The following is a 20829-nucleotide window of genomic DNA, read 5'->3' as shown; positions in this document are numbered from 1 at the left end:
CACACTTTTTGTTTTTTTAGAGCCGGAACAACGAGATGTTGTGTAAAACAAAAGAAAAGTTTTGGGTGAGAGATGTTTGGGTGCAAACAGTGCTGTGAAGCTGAAAAAATATTTAATTGCCTTATTTGGAGGAGATAAATGTGAAAAAATACAGTTTATCTATCTATCTATCAATCTGCTCTCTATTTATTTATTCTTGTTATGGCACATTCAATCTTAATGGTCTACAACAACTAGTTACAAATAGCTTTATTGCCAAAAATCAACAACAACAACAACAAAATCAGCCAAACACTATGGGAATAACAGTGGCGGGCGTCATAATGTCACAGCTCATCCATAACCAGGCATATCATCATCACTGATGTGCTGAGAAAACGGAGCAAATAGTCCTTCTGACATTGAATATCAACAAAGGGGGATGAGAGAGATGCCAGAGTTAATTGGGAGCGGTGTATGGACAGAATAGCAATACAGCGTTTGGCGGGGAGAGCGGAGGAATGAGCTGATGCCTGGTCTCCAAATGGAAGGAAGCAGAGCGTTCACAGTTCATTACCACTTCCCTTCTCTTGCTAATCAAAACGCAAAGCGCTACAACGTGTCAACAAGGAAGTGTTTTCATTTTTACTGAGAATTTATAGATGTGAGTATGCTTTTGTGTGTGTGTGTGTGTGAGAAGGAAGGCGTGGGTTTGGCCATGTTATATTAGTATAACTACAAGTGTAACTGTGTGAGAGGGTGCAGACAGTATGTGGTTAGGAGATTGTGTCTATGTTCTCATGCACGTGTGCAGAAGTCCATGCCAACATGTGTTTGTGCATATACTTGCAATATATATTTACCCTACTGAGTCATTCACACAACTGAACGACAACCAAGTAACTGAAAATTGGCCTGTAAAGCCTTTAAAACAGGGTAGTTAATTAGATAAAACATTAAAAACAGAAAAAAACCTTCATCTGTGAGGAAAACAAGATAAGACTTAGAGTAAAACTGCGCCAAATACTTGGAAAGACATATATTTTGCACTTGAACTATAAGCTTTTCTTGTGCAGAAACATTCTCTAGGACAACAACTTACATTTCTGAGCCCTTATGACACAAACAGCCTCCATCCACAGAGCTGACTAGCTGAGAGCCTCCAGCCGTCTCACACTTCAGACAGGCAGCAGGAGGAGCCCAGGGAGGCCACAACTCATTTATGCCTTTCTCTGGGCTAACTCCGGTTATTAGCTGGAATCAAATGATCCAACATGTCTTGTGCCACAGGCAGGCCCAGCACAGAGAGGCTCAGTGTGTGTGTGTGTGACATGAGAGAGAGAGAGAGAGAGAGAGAGAGAGAGAGAGAGAGAGAGAGAGAGAGAGAGAGAGAGAGAGAAGTAGAAGAAGAAAAGGAAAGAGAAAAGAGAGAGAAACAGAACTGCAAAATTCCATTAGAGGAATCTAAAGGCATCACGCAGAATGGATGGGCAACAATCCACGCCTGCGAAACTGTGACACTCAAAATTAAAAGTATTTTTCAACTCAGATTGTGGCCTCCGAGGATCTTTTTATGGCCCCTGTGAGATGTCAGCCTTTTCCTTTTAAGATGGCGGCTGATTAATTCTAACTGACCCTATGATTGAATAGTGCTTGTACTGTATATTGTGACATAAGCTCATCACTTAAAGGCCTGCTTATAGGTAAGTAAGACTCTGTGCAATATACTGTATGCAAATGCAATGTTAAGGCATTTTACTGTAATGTCTCTCCACATTAAAATGTAACTCCTAACCACACACACAGACTGACAAAAGGAAGGAAAGAAGTCCTGAAGAAAAACAGTCTGCAGCCATGCTGATGCCTAGCAGGTTTATCATGTTCACCATTGTAGTTTAGTGCACCTGCATGCTAGCAACCGCTATCTAAACACTAAGTACACTAAACACAAAGCACGCTGATGGGAATGCCATTAGTTTTGGTCATTAAAAAAAAAAAAAAAAACTTGACTTGAAACTTGACTTTGACCTGATGATGGTACTGGGTGAAGAGTCAGGGGACCGCAAAGGTGATTAAAATTCATCCTGAGGGGAAAATATACATGTGTATCAAATTTCTAGGAAGCTGTGAAATGTATTTGCAAGACTCAAAGTCAGGACGCAAGCGTATTGGACATGTTATGCCTTTCAGTTGTGACAACTGTATTTTCAGCATTTAACAACTTCTTAAGGTGCTGATGTTGTTTAACTTTTACATCTCTTCCACTGTCTCAGTCACTTTGTCATTTAATGTGGCATGCCACATTGTAACATCACTTGTAATCATTGCGACACAAACACATAATGGCGTACTACACACAGTATACTAATTTTGTGACCAAACAATGCAGAGTGTTAAAGATCACGCATTCCAGTCTGGTGTGTAAACAGATTCTTGCACCTAGAATCAAAGCCACCCTCAGATTTGTTCCTTGTCATTTGTGCCTTTTGTTTCCACATTCTACTGTGTCAGCTACTTTGGCGAGGCAGCTAATTTGCCCTCCAAGGTTGTTATTCCACCTCTCCTTCTCTCCTTTCCCTGCTCTCTCAGGCAGTTTTGGCAGTATCCTCGGTGAGAGCTGGCCCTCATTACTCTCCGCTGAGTCTTTTGGCCTTAAGGCTGCAGTGTCTTGTCCTCCATTCCCCAGTCCCTCTCTCCCTGTCATGCTGTGGGCTCCAGCCTTATCTCCCTGGTCCACAAAGCTCCTGTGGATGTGTGCTGCTATCCACTCGCAGCACGTTGTTCCCAATCATCTCCTTCCCACGTCAGTGAAGGCAGAACATTGTGCCAACTTGCCCCCACAATTAGGACAGAAAGACAGTATGTGGTACAAAGCAGCTGAGCCTGTAAGAGGTTAGGGCAAATGGCCGTTCTCTACATGCAGCCGCAAATGCTGTTATTTTTATTTTTTTTTCTCTTTCTTCAATACGTTCAGTTTATCTGCTTAAGATGTTCAACAGACATTGATTATATTTACGAAATACGAAAATGTCAATCTTTTAAGTACCCTTATACGTAGAAAGACCAAGTGTGGGGAATTCTGCTGGATGAACTATGACTTATTCCCTACGCCTAATGATAGCAGCTGAGTGTGATGTCTTTTCAGATAATGAAAAATGTTATGAAATACACAAGTGCAAAAACATGCCGTAATGCTTGAGGTTGTACAAATAAATGGAAAACGGAGAAAATCAATTTCTTGCTGTATATGAAGACTCATTGTAACAGGACAAAAAGCTTGCAGCCAAGTCATATTTGTGATAAACACAGTGTCACAGATGTAATACGGACACATACGGTAAATAGACAAATATATTCTCTCACAAGTTAATCTGCATTTTGCTAGGTCATTTCCGATTTGGCATTCAGCCCTCTCAATCCAATTTAAAGAGAATGTCTAGTGTCAGAGAGAAGGGGAATTTATTCCGAGCCAATAAAAAACAGGCGCTCGGTGAAAATCACCATCGGCAAGTCATTAAAAGTGGGAGAGGAGCTCGGTGTGTGGAAATGGCTCATCGGCTCCCCGGGTGCTACTCACAACAAGAGACCTGGACACGTAGTCCAAGGCCCTGATGAATTGGACCATAAAGGTGATTGGCTCAAATGAAAGTCTGCGCCTCTGAGGCAAAAACACATCCGTTTGATTTCAATACATCACCGTGCTGAAAGGACGGCATGCTCAACCTGGAAGAAATTGATACATGGGCATAAACAAGAGATTTGCACAGTGGCTCTGCGTGAGTTCCAACATCAAACCTGGCTGGCAAGTGAGACAAACCAAGCCTGTGGGATACATAAGCCTTCATTACTGCGCTGCTACTGGTTGTCAGGTTACGGATGCAAGGCCTCGGGTGCAATGTGTGATTTTGGAGCAGCGGCTGCCTGCTAATTACCAACCTAGGCAACACGCAGCCATTAAAAACGCAACCCTGAGTGTCTGCTGAGCTAATTTGTCTAATTACATCTTTGTAACTTATGAAAAGACCTAACATTACCCTGAAGGCTTGCTTTCGGTGAGGGAGCTGTGTAGATAGTAAATGAAAACTTTGCTGTCTTACTACACACAAGTGTAGTAGCCACACAAGTGCCTCGATAGCTGCAAGGCACAGGGAGTATAGGAAAGATTGTGAGGGGGAGGTGGTGGAACCCCTGTTGGGTGGTGCTGTAACTATTTCTATATCCCCGAGATTCCTATCCCATGGGACAACCACCCACATCCTGTCGACAAGCCTCCTGTTTATTTTTCTCATCATTAATGTGGCGTTTTTTTCAGAATTTATCAGCAAAACCAATATTTGGTGCCAGTTATGAGATGCGCAGGCTCCCAGTCTGTGTAATAGATTGTGACTGAGCCGTCACAGCAATGAGGGCCTATGGCAGCTCTCCTAACAAGCATCTCTAATAGGAGCAGGAAGGGGGAGTTGGGCGGACCCATCGTGACATGTGTCAATTTACTGAAATTTGAAAGGTTTTAACTGAAAAAAAAAAAAAATCCAATTATAGTGATTGTGAAATACAAAAATATTTCCAAATTGAGCCATCTTTGGGAGCAGTTTTCACTCAAAGCATCCGGGTTGCCACTTGTTCAAATCTTACATATGTTGTTGAGCAAGTCGAATCACTGTGTTTGTTAGTCAACAACTCAGGCACTCCATCATATCAGCTCAGCTTGAATGACAGAAACGAAATGGAACGCATTAAATCAGAGATGATCAGAGAAAAAGAGAATGATAATGGCAGACTATGTAAGAAAGAGAACAAACAGGATGATGCCATCTACCGCCTTCCTTCCTTCTTCCTCCTCTTAACAACAAGAACGGCTGGTTGACTGCGATAGCATCTCTGAGTTACAGCAGCAGCAGGTCCCAGGAGTCAGACCACTGGGCTTTTCTGGGGCCAGATCTCCTGCCTACGTGGGATCGGGCTCATCTTTCGGCCCCCTAGAGTACCCCGTACTCTCCCACATGTCCCACATGACTGACCATAGTGAGGCTGGGTGCCAGCGATCCTCCACCGTGCTGCCAAATTGGAGGGGACCACTGTCAAGGTGGCATCTGTGACGGTTTCAATTATTAACCATGGACGAAAAAAAAAATGTTGCGTGTATGTGCATGTATGACTAAGAAACGCTTTAAAGGTTATGGTTAGATAAGATGTAAAAAGTGTTGACCTTGATTGCACTGAACGAATCTGAAAGGGAAAAAAGTTGTAATCATACTTGAAGAATCTCTATCTCAAATTTGCAATCAGAAGATAAAGCAATGCCAGTGTGGTTTGTAATCCGTCAGTGTTGACTCAACCCACTCATTTGTGGAGAGCGTGGTGCACTCGGGGCCAGCCAGAGATGTGTCAACTGAAACCTAGACACAACCTCAGAGACCCGATGAGGCCCGCTATCTCTTCTAGTTTTTACTTGCCTTGCCTCAACTCTTTCTCACTGCCTCTCTCACTCTCTTTTTTCTAATCAGGTGAGATTTTATCAGGCCACCCCTGTCAGTAACCGCTATCGGTTGTGAAATTTCAGAAGGCAAAGCGTGTGGGAACCACAGTATCAGTTGTGCTCATCTCGCCCAGCACCTTTACAGACACGCGGGCGGTTTCTGAAAAGGCGAGAAAAGCTTCACAAAGAGCATATCGGAGGCCGGTTTAACACAAACCGACAATGGAAATACTTTCATACCCTGTTCAACTTCTTCTCTCTGCTTCCTCTCTTTTCTGTGCTTGTTTTCTTTGTGTACCACCTCTGTCAGACTGTACTGGCTCATTTAAAGATCGATTTACAACACTGAGAAATAACATTTGAGGAGAGGCCTCCATTTGCATGGTTCTACAGATCTGGAGAAGAGATGCCAGATGCGATAGTCTGCTGTCTTAGAAATTCCTATCAATCAGACCATTCTTGTACATGAATGCAAACACCTGAAGGACAAAAAATGGAGCTGAATGACGGCCTCTCCCTGTCGGCCCACATTATGTGCACTATGGCACCATTCAGTGCAAGTGTATTCTTTCACAAGCTAAAGTGAAGCTCTGCATTTAATATCACGATCAAAGTTAATTCTTTGCACTTACAATTGAGCTGGCTTATTGAATTTCAGGGTTCCGATAAATGCGGCACGTCATTAGAGCTCCCAGCACGGATGCACCGTAACACAAAGTAATCTCCTGGGTGCTACTGAGACGCACTCTCTCAGCGAGCAGAAAGGTAATCCAGCTGAGAAGTGGGGTTGTGATCAAAAACTTTGAATCGCAGCATGAGCTGGTAAAATGTGGGTGGGGAAAGAAATGAGTGAAACTTATTCACTTGTTCAACTGCTTAGTTTTTCTTTTTTTTTGTACAAGTGTAAAACATGTTTTCAAAAACTGTCCTGTGCAGTTGGAAAACATTCTCAACAGACAAATGAATCATGCAGAGTAGCATGTAGAGGTTAGGTGATAGAAACAGTTTTCCAATTATTGACTTGTATTTTAAAAAAAAAAAAGAGCAATTAGCAGTTAGAATTAGCACTTAAAAACTAACAAAAAATGTTAAATGAATTGTTTTTTTCCTCATCAGACGGAACTTTAATTGTTTGTAAGAGAATTATCTATTGAGCATTTTATGCATTTATGAGACAAGGACAGCAGAACAATGACGGAGAAAAAGAGATATAACAAAGGAGCCCAGCCAGACTCGAACAAGGACCTCTGCAGTCCATGGCCGGTATCTTAACCCCTAAACCACGGAGGTGGAACGTACCCAACTTTAATAGTGACTGAAGATTGATTTGAAGCCCTGGAACAGTGACAATGTTTGGGTTCCTCATTGATAGGATTTTTTTCAGAGGTAAGGACTGAAATTTGCAATTGGACTAGGACTTAAGACTTTCAAGTACTAATTTCTAATAAGTGATCTGTTCTTGTCCTCCTGATCCCTAGAGGTGCTGCCATCTCTTTTCTTTCCTCCTTCCAAATGCATTAGCATAGCTAGCAGTGCGTGGGCGTCGGTGGCTCCATCAGTAATGTCATGGGCACTTTAACATGATGAAGCACGCCGCGGCCCCGCTGGCATGAATAATTCACATTACCACGCACCCAGAGAAAGAGAGTGAGAGAGAGAGAGAGAGAGAGAGAGAGAGAGAGAGAGAGAGAGAGAGAGAGAAAGAGTTTTGACTTTGCAACAATGAATTGTGGGAACAGATGTGTGATTTTTAAGGCGCGCGGGTCTCTGTTTTGGGTGAATGGGCAATTTTAATTCAATTTGATATTTCTCTTTTAAAGTGAGTGGAGACCTTGAGCTGGGCTGGGGAAAATAAATAAGGTGGGATCAGAAGAGGGAGCCGTGGTTATGGGGTGGGAGGGGAGAGGGGTGGAGGTCCTCCTCGCCATCCATCACAGTGGCACTTCAATGATTGTCAAATAAGTAGCCCTGTCCAAACCCATCTTTTATCATTATGTATGAATGAATCTATCTGGGGATCGCATCATCCAGCACGTGGGAGGGCTCCATCTCATATACATGATAGGGAGGCGGTATGGAAATGGGATACATGATAGTAGAATGGCTTGGACGGGGAGATGGATTCACATCACTGGCTGGGAGAATGGACCACTATTTGATCTCTGTCTATTCCGACAGTCTTGAAAATAGAAAATCTACAAGCTACTGCCTCCATTACAGCAGACACACTCTCTCTGAACTTAATGCAACGCAATATGTTTTTGTCTACTAATATCAACAGAATAGCTCCTCAAGTGGCACTGACAAACCTCTCTCTTTGCAAAACATGTTCCATTAAAAGTATTGGAAATACTCAACCTAATATTTTCCATGCTTCCAATGCTTTGAGGTTTAGGCAGTTTAACACATAGTACCTCGAGGCCCTTGGCTGCAAAGCTGACGTGAGAACTTTAATGTAAATAATTCAGCAAAGGTGGGTGAGAACTCTTGGCACGGGATTAAGGAGGCTGTGCCTGCAAAAGCTGCTCTCAATCCATTTCTAAATTGTCACGGGGCCTTCTAAGAGGCAAAACAAACCCACCTTAATCTCTACTAATCATACTTAAGCATGAATGTTTCATGTGGAAATGCCTGGTTACAATTTAGAGGCTTTTTCCTCATTCCTGGGGCAACCCTACTACAATCCAGAAATCCTTTTGGCCACAACAAAGACAAAATGTGATGTAGAGACATCAGATGTGGTATGGTACGCACAGCATGTAAGTAGGAGGAGGCAGAATCCCACATTACAGACACCATGTTTGTTGACTACATGAAACACTGCAGATAATGAATTCAGGCTGCCAAATTTCAAGATGTGCCAAAAGATAAAGCTGTTACAAACAAGGGGAAAAAAAACAGCAACGATAACATCAGTGATTGGTTGTGATTAACATCAGCCTTCTTACTTGTGTCTCAGAAATTCAAATTACAAGCCTGATGCAGGCAATGCCAGGGACCAACCTAATATTATTATTATTCGAGACGGAGCATAACCCAGCGGCGGGATGATTACATTTGACTTGCAATGATTTTCCCCCTCTGCATGAGAAAACAACAGCTTGGAAAAACTAATAGACATATTCCCCAAAGTAGCTTTGTTGCTCCTGCCTTGCTTTAAATAAATCTCATCACCGCAGTGAAAAATGTTTTGATTTCTCCTGCATTTAGAAAACGGAGATAAAAGTCCAACCCATCTGTCCCTCAACTTTGCGGGGTGCAGTGCAGTGGAGAGAAGGATTTATCACACGCAGCACGGTAAAGTGCATCTGCATCCGCCACACTGCTCCCACTTGCATCATTATCCTCATCGCCTATCACTTCCCCAGCTGAGCCCCCTTTTGGAAACAGGGGCTGACACATCGAGGGCGGGTAAACACCTTTAAAAGGATCTGACGCCCCGTAATGGAAGAAAAAACACTTCCGTATTGTTCAGGACCCCTGGCGCTGTGCTGGGCTTATGGAAGAGTAAGCCATTGTCTGGTGTCACCTAATTGGATCAAGTTTGTGCAGAGAACAGATGTGTATGGCTGGCTGAGGTAAACACTGGACCAGAAGATGACAGGGCTGAAATTACTTTGAAAATCGTTCCTGCCTCCATAGAACGAGTGAGAATAGCAGAGGAAAATACAGTATAAAAGAACATTTGTGGTGCGGTCTGAAAAGTAATAAACACTTTCCCTTTGGTGAGGATTCAAAAAGGTCCCTATTTTCTTTTGTTCATCCATGGGCCCAGCCGTACATCTGTGTGGAAGGGAATGTGCGGCACACAGAGATTCAGAACGAGGCTGAGGCAGTTAGCATGGCAGTGCTCATAGCACGAGTGATGATCCTTGGCAAAGGACAAATTATACCTTGGAAACCGAGTATTGCTGATCTAATTAAGAGCTGGCAAAAGGTGTCATCAGGGTCTGACAGATTTCAGCCCTGAGTCTTTTCCGCCTGCAGTGAGCTGCCGCAAAAGTGAGAAACATCGGCATGAACAAAGAGAGATGAAGAGAGACAAGAAAGCACTATTTCCAATCAAGCATCTGCCTCCCCTCCGACACAGCTCGATTTAACCTTGAAGAGTAATGAGATCTGACTTGCTTAAATGTTAGCATTCTTAAATCATCAGGAAGTGCCTCCAAGGAGCCGATAATCACTGTGCCAAATTGCTGCGCTCGCTAATTTCATTTCTCCCTAGCATTTGCTTGCAGTTAGTGTCGATTATTCAAGAACAGGCATTTAATGCTGCCAGGTCCCAGGGGTGTTACATTAAAATGTAATAACTTGCAACATAAATGAAAACAAAAACCATTACTTTCTTCCCCCCACAACTTTCTTCCCTCCTCCCTTTTCCTCTGCCACCTCTCTCCCTTCCTCTCTCCTCAATCTCTCTCCACTCCCTCCCTCCATGGTGGGAGTTCGAATCTAATTCTCAGCCCATCTGGCAGGCGTAATGAAGGCGGGCCGGGCTTGCGGTGCCCTGCTGCCATGGCTCGGCAGAGCAGGAGGCTAGCTGGCAGATTGGGCCGGGATGAGTGGAGGGGAGTCGGGGAACCTGCTGAGTGAATAAGCCAGCCCAGTTAATCTCCCATGTGCCCTGATGTGATCGGGGCCAAGGCCAAACACACGCTGAGGGCACAGTGGATGGGGTCTGGAGTGTGGATGGTTGTGGGCAGAAGACTGGAGGGCGAGTCTGGCATTCATTTACATTTCCTGGCATTTAGCTGACTCTTCTATCCAAAGTGACTTTCAATGAGTGAAACAGTAAAACAGGATTCATTCTGAAGAAAGACAAAAACATAAACATCTAAGAGACTAACTCCAAATGGGGGAGGGGGTTCAAGGGATGTGTTGCATTGTAAACCGACTTGGCAGCAATAAGGGACATAAAGGAGAGAATCACATGAGAAAGCTGCATGTGGACGTGAAACTGAAATGACTGAATTCATATATCTCTAATTAACACTTTGATCCACAGCTTGTGGAAGAAGCGGTACAGAGAGTGCAAATGACATCTTCACAAATAGGGTACAGGCCCAACTTGGTCAAACAGAGAGTCAGACAGGTAGATTCAACCCAAACAGGTGCAGCCTCAGAGGAAACAAAAGACAAATAGTGTCTTAGCACCATCTGGCACAGAGAGAAGTGCATAAGGATTTACATATGGTCAAACATGGCAAATAACAACTGAGAGACAGCGCTACACAACACATTTAAAGGTATACTGGATTAACACAAAAATGTGCATCTTTAACATTTACAGTTGCAAAAAACACTCACTGTAATTTAGAGGTGTGTTTTACATAAATATATTTGATATACAAAACTAATTTCTTTACTTTCACTTCACAGTATAATATGTGATATATCTCCACTATATGTCCCTGCACTGCTGAAACCTCTTGCTGCAAGCCATGATCTGCCAAGGGGAACAACAACTGGGAGAGCGCCACTGCTAGACACTGGAAACCCCATGCAATTATGATTAAGCTCCTTTATCTAAACACAAACTCCTCTCCAATCGCTGCGATCTGCCTGCCGTGTGTGAAAGCACGTAGGGGGGAAGTGGCAAAGCAGCCAAAACCCTGGTGAGAGACCTGCAGTTGCAAACACCAGCCGGTGTATGTGCAACATTGTATGTGTGTGTGTGTGTGTTGTGCACACATGTACATGTTTACAATATGCTTCACCAAGCCGAGCTGTTATGACCTTAAGAAACCATTTTTTTTTTACTCACAATCCAGTCAGCACATGCTAGTTGAGCACATTACAGGAAATCTGTACCTGCTTGGTGCCTCTGTTTGCCCAAAAGGCAAAAACCACAGCAGTGGCAGGGCAACACAGAGGCACGGCAGCTCAAAGTGAAGGCTCTCAGTGTCGCCGAGGCGTGGGAGAGAGAAAGAGAAAGAACAAAAATCAGATAGGCCGACAGAAAAACTCATAGCAGGAAGCCAGGCTGACAAAAACAGCAGGTTTCCCAAAGCTGTGCTCCGGCCTCTGGAGAAGCCACAACACTGTCATTAACAGTTACTCTCCTCATAAACACACCAGCATCAGCTGGAGGTATAATTGCCCCTGCTTCTCCTGTAATCTTATACCTTACCTGCTGTTACTGTCAGACACCTTCTCCACTGAGAGAGACGACGAGACAGCGAGAGAGAGAGAGAGAGAGAAACACGGGGGGAGGAGGAGGGGTTGTGGTGCATATGTGTATGTGGTGAAGTCGGAGGCAGGGTAGGTGTTGCTTGTGTACTGTCAGATACAAGGTAAGGAAAGTAAAAAGAGGGGTGTAGAGAGAGAAAGGAAAAGGAGAAAACATATTCCAGAAAATCAAATGAGCACACGTTGCTCACTGAAATCCCAGGAGCAAGGCTCAGGGGCTCCGATGGAGGGAAATCGTGTTCTTTTCGTTGAGTGATTAGAAGACGAGTGGCAGAACATGACCTACTTAGTATAACTTTTTTTGTACAGGTTTCGGAAAAGGTACTCATGCGGGTAGAGTTAGAGAGGTGGGTGGGGGCTTGAACCCTAACAGATTCATAGAAACATTAAAGATAGAGGGAATAATTGCCAGAGGGTGTTTGTGAATATGGAATAAAGTCTCTTCATCTCATGACCTCTCAAACTCAGACAACGGCTTGCAGTCATCCGCCGTGCTCTGGCTTTGCAGCCAAAAAGCAAAGATAGATGCGTTTGATCCTACAGATATGCAAGGTTAAAATGCAAAACAAAACATGAATTAAACATCATCTGACACCCTCTAAAGGCTACAAGAGGAGGTTTTAGTACCTTTAAAATTAGCCCAGAAATGGTGGTGGGAGGTGTGAACGCTGAAAGAGCCGTAAAAGAGAAGAGAAAAAGAGGATGAGAAACCTGCTTTCTCAAAATCTGTGACTGTAATTTCCAAAGTGTTGTGTCGTTTCTCTGCCCTATTACAATCTCATACTGGAAATCCACCGAGGCCATGAAAAAGGAACACTTTAGCTCTGCTGTAGAAATGGGCCTGCCTCTGGCTCTTCTTAATTTCAGGCTTTGTTTGTGCAGCATCGGGGAGCTCTTGAGGGTTTGCGGGAGACCCGCAGGCCTTTTGTCTCATCAGTAGAGGTGGTTTCTCCTTGGCGCCTGCAGCAATCTGGTGGCGTACGCCTTTTATTCTACCTCTCCATGCGAGATTTGGCCACAGGTCGCGGATTACAGGCAACACAGCCATCACAGGAACACTGCTGTTTGTTTCCCCTACAACAACTGAGGCAGAACTGGATCGTCATATCAGTCAGAGAAAGAGAGGAGCGTTAGGAAGAAGAAAGAGGGAAGAACAACCATCACTTGTGTTGGAAATGAGAAGTCTGCTCTTTTTTTATTAGGCTCTGCCCAAACTAAAATGGCTTCCTCTAGATTCCTTGGGGGACATTGGCAATGCTGCAACGCTTGCTTCTTTAAATGACACAGACTAATATTACACTTGTGGCGCTGAATTAATAAGCTGCAGCATGATAAATCTCTATGATTTATTATGTTCCCTCCAGTGTATAATCAAGTTGAATAAGAGAGGGAGAGCGAGTCAAACAGAGCGAGATTGGAAGAGACAGAGACAGAGCTAGGTCTGAATTGAGACACAATAAACGAGGCCCTTACTCTGCACAGCTGAATGGACAGGCTTACATAGCTTTGAATGAGAAGTGTGAAACAGTCAGCCATCGAAATCAGTGGGATGTTGTGTTTAGCAGAAGGAAGGAGATTAAAATACCAAAAAGTTCAATGTGCAGCGCGCTGTGAAATATGACATATGGAACTGCCAAAACAGATCTAGCAGACGTTCTTTCCACCCCAAAACGGTCTATTTCTTTTGGAAGCATGAATTCCCCATAAGGACGGTTTATGAGAATATCACACCTCTATGGAAGTCTCATCCCACAATCCACAGGAGGCTTTCTCTCCCTCCTGCCTGCTTCTGGTGGGCTGCCATCGTATTCATTCCCCGTTCCCAGATAGATGTTTGTAATTGGAGCTCTAATTTATGATCGGGCCTTGGTGCAGGATAATGATATGGAGCATTGTAATTTGCTGATGCAAATTGTACGTTATAATGGGGAGCCATAAAAGCCCCAGCAACATCTCGGAGACTTGCCAAACACCCTGAGCGTTCATTACAGCCCTCATTAAAACATCCACGTCGGCACTGGGAGCTCTTACAAATGGAAGGAGCATGTAATTGCTGCTTGATTGTGGTATATGTAACATATGATAAAGTGGAATTACCACTTTATTTGTCTACAGTGTCTGTGAAACTTAATGGGGAGAAAGGCAGCAGTAAACAAATCCTCAGAGCATTGTTTGATTGTTACATTATAGGGCTATTTGTTTAAAGTGGGGCAAATGTGAGTTAGGGGACAGTGCATCCAGGACAAACTAAGAGTGATGATAATCAAGGCTGGGCTTAGGGGGATAAAACTAATGCTTTTACCCATGAGAGCCTGTGTTTCATTTGGACCGACTCCAGCACGGGCGATAGCATAGGGCTCCATGTGGGAATACATTAACTGGATTTAATATAAGAAAAGATCAGTATTGTTCTTTTTCATTTCCAGGCGCCAAAGTCATCACTATACATTTGCTCTAAGGGTGGTTCAACTAGATTGAAAAAGGCTAGAATGAACCACTGAAGTCACCTCTGGTGAAAAAAATATTTTGTACTAATGCCAGTCTGGGCCTTTGGTGTATAGCTTCTAGCTATTTCCAATCGTTGATCTCAATTCAGGCCTAATGAACGGAGTATGTGGAATGCGGTGAAGCTGAACGTCCCGTCCCAGCTTTTAAGCAGCCTTAAGAGCAAAGCCAAGTGGCAAAAGCAATTAAGAGTTCATTTAGAACAACTGAACTGTGCTGGGGCTGGTTTTTCTGAGGCCCGGTCAACACTAATTCACAGTGTCGCCTTTTTATTCAAATGACCTCTCCCAGAGTCCCCTTTGTGTTGGCGCCGTTCTAATGCATCTCCATTAGAACAAAACCTGAGCTGCATTGCTGAAAATGAAGTTTGCCTCCTCCACTCTGAATGATAGCAGGCCTCTACCGCCAGAGCTGTGTGTGCTCAGCCACTGGAAAAGGATTTTCAACCGTGCCATTCAGCCGGGGCCCCTGAAGCCTGCAGCCTTTATCTGCAGACGCGTTGATTGATGTGTTGTGGGCCCTGCTGTGGTTAACAGCAATTTTTATCTGTTGCTAGCGGCAACAGCCCAGGTCCCTGGTGCGCAGAGAGCAGCAGGGCCCAGGATCTGAAGCTGGACCGCACACGGGGATAAACAAATAGGTTTTTCAAGGCGGACAGCCCTCATAGAGAGGCCCCTGACAGGCAGCGCCCCACCCCAAGGCCAGGACAATGTCAGGGCCCCAGCCCACTCCTGCTGCGCTTGTGGTTTCCTTCACTAATTTTCACCATGTGTAGAGCCGGTGGTATGGAGACACCTGCACACCCCACTGAAAAGTAAGTGGAGTGAGAGAGACAGAGAGAGGCGGGCAGAGTGATATATATATATATATATATATATATAGAGAGAGAGAGAGAGAGAGAGAGAGAGAGTCATAGAGATGCTCACAAAGACGCAGTTAAGAGATTTCATGTACTGTAGGGGAACAAGCCGTGGTTTTCTGTTAAAGTATAAGATACATTTTACACTCAATTTCTTTCAATTGCTGTGTTTAGCATTTAATCCAGTGAATCTGTGTCGTTTTGTTAAATAAAGCGTGAAGCTTTTAATGGCTTCCATTGTAATTAAGTGACATAATCCTTGTATTCGATAAAGATCTTGTAAAAAGCCTCATCACTCTGACAGGGAAGTGTATTTGCCACAATGTGGAGGTCGTGAATGCCAAATCAATTAAAACAAGGCTGTTTAAGAATGCACAAATGACTGAGACTGCTCTGTTTGGAGTGTAGACTCATTTAGCGTTAAATATGATTATGACAACCCGAGCAGGGGAAATAAAGAACGGGTGTGTCTGAGAGCTCTGAGCACTCCCGCTCAACCCAAACACTCTGGCTAAGGTTTTACTCCCTGACATCGCAGACATAAACCCTCCCAAAACAGACTAGTCAGATTATACTGTCACAGACAAAGCTCTGTGCTTTTATCGTGTGTGAAAACATCAGCCGTAGCTTGGCCTTGGGTGGTTTCAAAAGATGGCGAGTGGGAGACTGAGGCTCAATCACTTCATGATCGTCCTGAAAGGAAAGGGAGGTGTGTTGTCTTTTTCGCTTAGCTAAAACGTCTCCTCCTCTATACAGTATATCCACCCCAGGGGTAGTGACAGAATGGGCAGAGAGTTGCAGAGAGATTTTTTGACATTTTCCGCATCTCTTGCAGCCCGTATCTCTCAGGCGCAGAGGGGGATGTTGGGTTCTTTATCAAGAAGCCCCTGAGAGGATGATAAATCACCAGAGCCTGGGCCCATCTCTGCTGGAACAACAAGCAGGTAGCAGCGCAGGAAACAAGGTACAGATATTGTCTCCCAAACATAGCTGAGGCTATAATGAAGCCTGCACAAAGCAGACAGGAGAGAGTCGGACTGATAAACAATTCCATACCCAGTCTTCCACAGAGAGTGAGATAGCGAGTCTCAGTCCTGCTGCTACATATCGCTGCTGGACTCAACGGTCCAGAGATTAGCCCTCACCCCTGAATGGGGGGATGAAAGGTTGGTGGGGTGGGTGGGTGGTTTGGAAGCGATTTCACATCTAGCAATGTCATCAGCTGAATAAGCACACCACGTTTGGAGGAATATGTAACTTAAGGTTTGTAATCAGCCTACAAAGGGAAATCAGTTCTCAGTTCTCTGAAACAGAGACTGGATACCGGCATATGATTATAATTAAGGTACATCTTGTTTTTATCTTATCTTTCATATCTTTGTTTTTTGTGTATTTTAATGTTTTATTTATATGCCAGTTTTATTATAATTCTCTGCTGAATGCTGTCCTGTCTGTCCTACACTTTAAGCTCACTAAGACAAGTTTAACATTGCTGGTAATGGTAATAAAGTTAATTCAGTCAGATATCAGCAAATCATCACTTACAACCTCAGGTGTGATGTGGTTAATTTAAATTTATTGTGGAGCTGACTAAACTGATTGACTATAAACTGGATTAATTCCATGTTCACACTTAAACTAGTTTGCTGCAGCTGTGTGTGCTGTATACTGAGAGTGTGAAGAGTTTTAGTGTTCCATTGTCTGTGTTCACCGTAGCAAGAACAAAAGTAAAAAGCAAGTATTTTTAGCACCTTTGCAAATGCCTGTCAGGCAAATTCAGGGGAAACAAAAGCCTCCATGCATTTTTCTACAATAATTTGACACTAAAATACTCAAATGTGAAAGTATTCTATGTCAGGACAACTTATCAGTCATGAGCAGCTTAATTTTAACACATTTGGATGAGCCTGCAGAAAAAAAAAAACACTTACACCAAAGTGTTTGTAATTCACTAGTTCTAATTTTAAGAACTATCAATATTTGAAAATAAAGATTAAATTAGTATTCAGTTAGCAGCTCTGTAACTGTCATTCAGAGATGAAACATTAGCGTTAACTGTTCATTTTTGTTTTCCAGTTTATGTTTTATTTTAACAATCAAGTGAAGAAAATGAGATGAAAAAAGGGATAAACTCACCAAGAGATATGTGACTTAAATTTATAGTATGTGCAGGATTTTACATGTGCACATACACTGTTCAGTGAATTAAACCAGCAGACAATGTGTTCCTTATACAACAGCCAAGGTATTTGCCGTGTCCAAAAACCCTGTGGGGGCTCCAATTTCCCTTTTTCATGAGTCTGGCACTAAAGCCCAGAAACTTCTCTACATTCTTGTGTAAACCATTCAAATGAGGCCATTCAAGCCTAGCAGGCAGCATAAGAAGGGAGACATATGGAAGCATAAACAAGAAGAGGCGTTATCTCCCATAGAGGTAAAAAACAAACTGTTGGGAGCTGCTTTTTTTTTTTAACCTCTTACCGCCTTACTGCTTGTGACAGATAACCAGCCCCTATTCACCAGCTTGATTTTTTGATTGTTTGTGCAGAGGCGAACAGCACCAGGGGCCAACCAGCAAATAGTTCTGTTTGTGCTACTGGTGGCCAGTGGCGCTGGCTGCGCCTCTGTGCCCCCCTCTTTGACCCTCCCACACCCCCTCCCCAAGTTACAACCAGCCCTCCACCCACATACATAGCCTCTCTCTTCCGTTTCCTCCAGCCATAACACTTTCTCCAGCCCTGAGCCTTTTCCTCGTCCTATTCCTCCTCCTATACCCACTCAGCCTCTGACTGGCAGTTCCCTGGAGCCTCGAGACCATAGCCCCCATACCCACCTTCGAAACCATCACACTGTAAAGCCTGAAGCACTTACAGATAAGGAGACCCCAGAAATCAAGCGGGCCTGGCAGCAGAGCAGATTGAGAGTCAGAGCTCAGCACCCAGGAGGTGCCCAGAGGCTACAAACGCTGCAGATAGCACCAGTGGATAGCCAGAGAGGGAGCAAGACAACGTGAAACTTCCTGCCCTTGTTACTGGACTTTCCTTTGCTTACACAATGCCCCTGCCCCCACACCACTACCACCGACAAGCCCCCCTCCATCTCCATTTCTGCTCTCTCTGACTCCCTCCTTCCTCTTTTCAAATAAAGAGAAGGCCTTGTTCCCTGCCGACTCAAACTGACAGCTCGAGCCAAAGGGCTCCACAAGCTTTTTTGGAAGGTCTTGTTTGTTTTCATCCATCTGTGAGTATGCGGCCGCTGGGGAATAGGAATGTGACATGTTCTATTAAAACAAAATAAAAAAAAAAAAAAAAGATCGCACAGAGATCAATGCCTTTTGAAGTTAAGCTTTGTTCAGCGCTTTAACTGCAGTCCTTTGAGGCAGATTAACGATGACAAACCATTTATAGTTGTTTTGTTTGCCGGGATGATTGCTTCCAAGCTGCAATAAGAACTGCCATATGCCACTCATCAGCTAAAAGTAGCACACTTTAAAGAATGTTCCTCTTATGAGTTCCCCTTTAAGCAAAGGACATAAAGGACGACCGCTGTCTCTATTACCCAGAGACGAGACACATCATTGAAACAATGGGAGGGGAAGAGCACAAATTTACGGTTCGAAAACGCACGGGGGCAAGGCAACAGATGCTTTCAAGGGATAAAAATAGTTGTGCACTGACAATTTGTGAGCTAGTGTATGTTTGAAAGGATTGGGCTGATGTTTTCCAAGGCGTCACTAAATATTCCTCTCGGGCACATTTACCTTGAACAACACTCTACACGTGCTATGATAAAGATCATCTCACTGACTCCTATTAATGCACAGTCAGTTGCAGCAAATCATGAGACGTGTTTAACTGCGATGAATCTTCTTGAAGGTGTAAATGTACGTGCATTTCTCCGGCGGTGCGAAATTGTATTTATTGCATGGATGCGGGGGCCTTTAAAAGGCTTTTAGGCATATTGTCTGATATGTGAGCAAAAGGATCCTCCACTGACAGTCACTGGAGGAAGACATAAAACTCTGACAGCCAAATTGCAGCACTGTCGAAAGGCGCTGATCGATGCCAATAAAACGAGGCTCTTTTCGCCAAGGTAGCGCAGGACACCTTCCCGCAATTTAATAAGTCAGTCAGCTAAAATTAATGTTCCTAATATCATGATTTCTCCATTACTCTATTTAACATAATTAAAATGTCGAGCGCCGGGGCCATAAAGCGGGTCGTTGGAGATTGTAATTCTGCCGTAAAGCTATGAAGCATGAAAATGTCACTTACCGAGTAGCCGCGGCCTGACAGCGAGTGAGTGGAACTCTGTGGAGAGAGAGAGAGGAGAACAGGGATGACCTTTAAGGAGCGTTTCACTCGCTGACACAGACATGATGAAGCAGTGCCGCTTTAATATCAATATTCACGTTAACCTTTTACCCGCCCTGCCATGTAACTCCCGCCTACCACACATCACTCCCATACATTTTGGCTTCCACCACTGGGGGTAGCTGAGCCACGCCCGCTCTAAAAACAATCACTCGTGTCCTGCTGACAGACTTAATTTGAGCTGTCACAGAAATACACTGTGGAAAACCTTAATCATTTGGTAAAATTATAATTAAAATGGCGCACAATAGTCATTCTAAGGCCGTGCAAATGAATTTTAAACACAGTGCGAACTGTACATGCTTGATATGAAAAATGGTTCTGAGGTTCTGGGATACCTAACCTAGGATACTTTATGAGGCAACTATATAGCTAATGACTTATGTTCTCATCCTTGCCTGCTGACTTTCTGTAACCCAACTAATTGCTTCTGATGGTTTTAAAATACAGACAAACGTGTTGCAGTGCAGGTCAAGGTTAAGTGTCACCATTTAATTATATATTTGTTTGACTTCACTTCCCTTTGTGTGTTCAAGAGCTCCACCTGACATGTCTGATTTGCTGATGGAGGTGAATCCATCACTTGCATCAGTAGATAAAACGATAAAACACACCTTGATTTAGAAATTGTTGTTTTGAGAGTGAGTGACAGCTCAGGTACCCCGCTCGCTGAAGATGATGGCTTCTCTTATTCCATCTTACAATTTCGCAAGTATTTGCTTTGCTCTCAAAACAAACGGAATACTGAGTATTGAATAAGAGAAGCATCAACAGGCATTTTAGGATAACTGGGCAGATATTTCAGCACATGTAACCTGCAAATATAGTGCATATAAAAAGCAGACGTACATTCTAAAATGCTTTATATTCTGCTTTATATATATGCTTTATATTCTTTATAATCCTCATACATTTTGTTGGCCACATTTCAGAACCAAACCAAACATTTTTCATCAGGTTATATCAGCCCTGTTTGTACTCAGGATAAATATCTCTTCATGCATTTAGGGAAGTGTTTTGGCCCATCAAACTCCTCCTGGGTTTTCTAATGCAGTCCTCTAAATGCTGAACAAGAGCAGGATGGAGACAGAAAAGGCTGGGTTTTGTTCTGTTCTCTGGCTCTGTGTGTCAGCGCCCAGCACGAATACCAATCTCCAAATCCCTCCCTCCACTTCCACTTTTCACTGCTTTTATTCCTCTGTCTAGATTGGCAATCTCTCCCCCCCCCGGTCTCTGGAGGGGACTTTTCTGCTAGACCAATTTCATCCATAGGTCCACCTTCAATCCAAACGACCTCCCCCACACCTTCACCACTACTGCTTCCCTTGTTTTGCACCCTCCCAATGCCCCTCATCCATTCTCCCACACCTGCTCTAGGCCTCAGCCCTCATCAACGCCTGTGTGCCCCTCTGATTCGCAGGACGGCTCCTGTGGTGACGATTAGG

General features: G+C 43.8%; 1 protein-coding gene across 8 annotated transcripts in view; it reads right to left on the bottom strand.

The window, feature by feature from the left end:
• The window catches only part of fbrsl1 (fibrosin-like 1), a 276517-nt gene that overhangs the window by 133832 nt on the left and 121856 nt on the right, over positions 1 to 20829 (bottom strand). For all 8 annotated transcript variants that reach the window (XM_041041720.1, XM_041041718.1, XM_041041719.1 and 5 more), the window contains exon 4: positions 19286 to 19321. In XM_041041720.1, the coding sequence (XP_040897654.1) occupies positions 19286 to 19321 (36 nt within the window). The remainder of the gene's footprint in view (positions 1 to 19285; positions 19322 to 20829) is intronic.

Source organism: Toxotes jaculatrix, chromosome 7 (assembly GCF_017976425.1).
Source record: "Toxotes jaculatrix isolate fToxJac2 chromosome 7, fToxJac2.pri, whole genome shotgun sequence".
NCBI lineage: Eukaryota > Metazoa > Chordata > Actinopteri > Toxotidae > Toxotes > Toxotes jaculatrix.
This window is presented reverse-complemented; position numbering and strand designations above follow the sequence as displayed.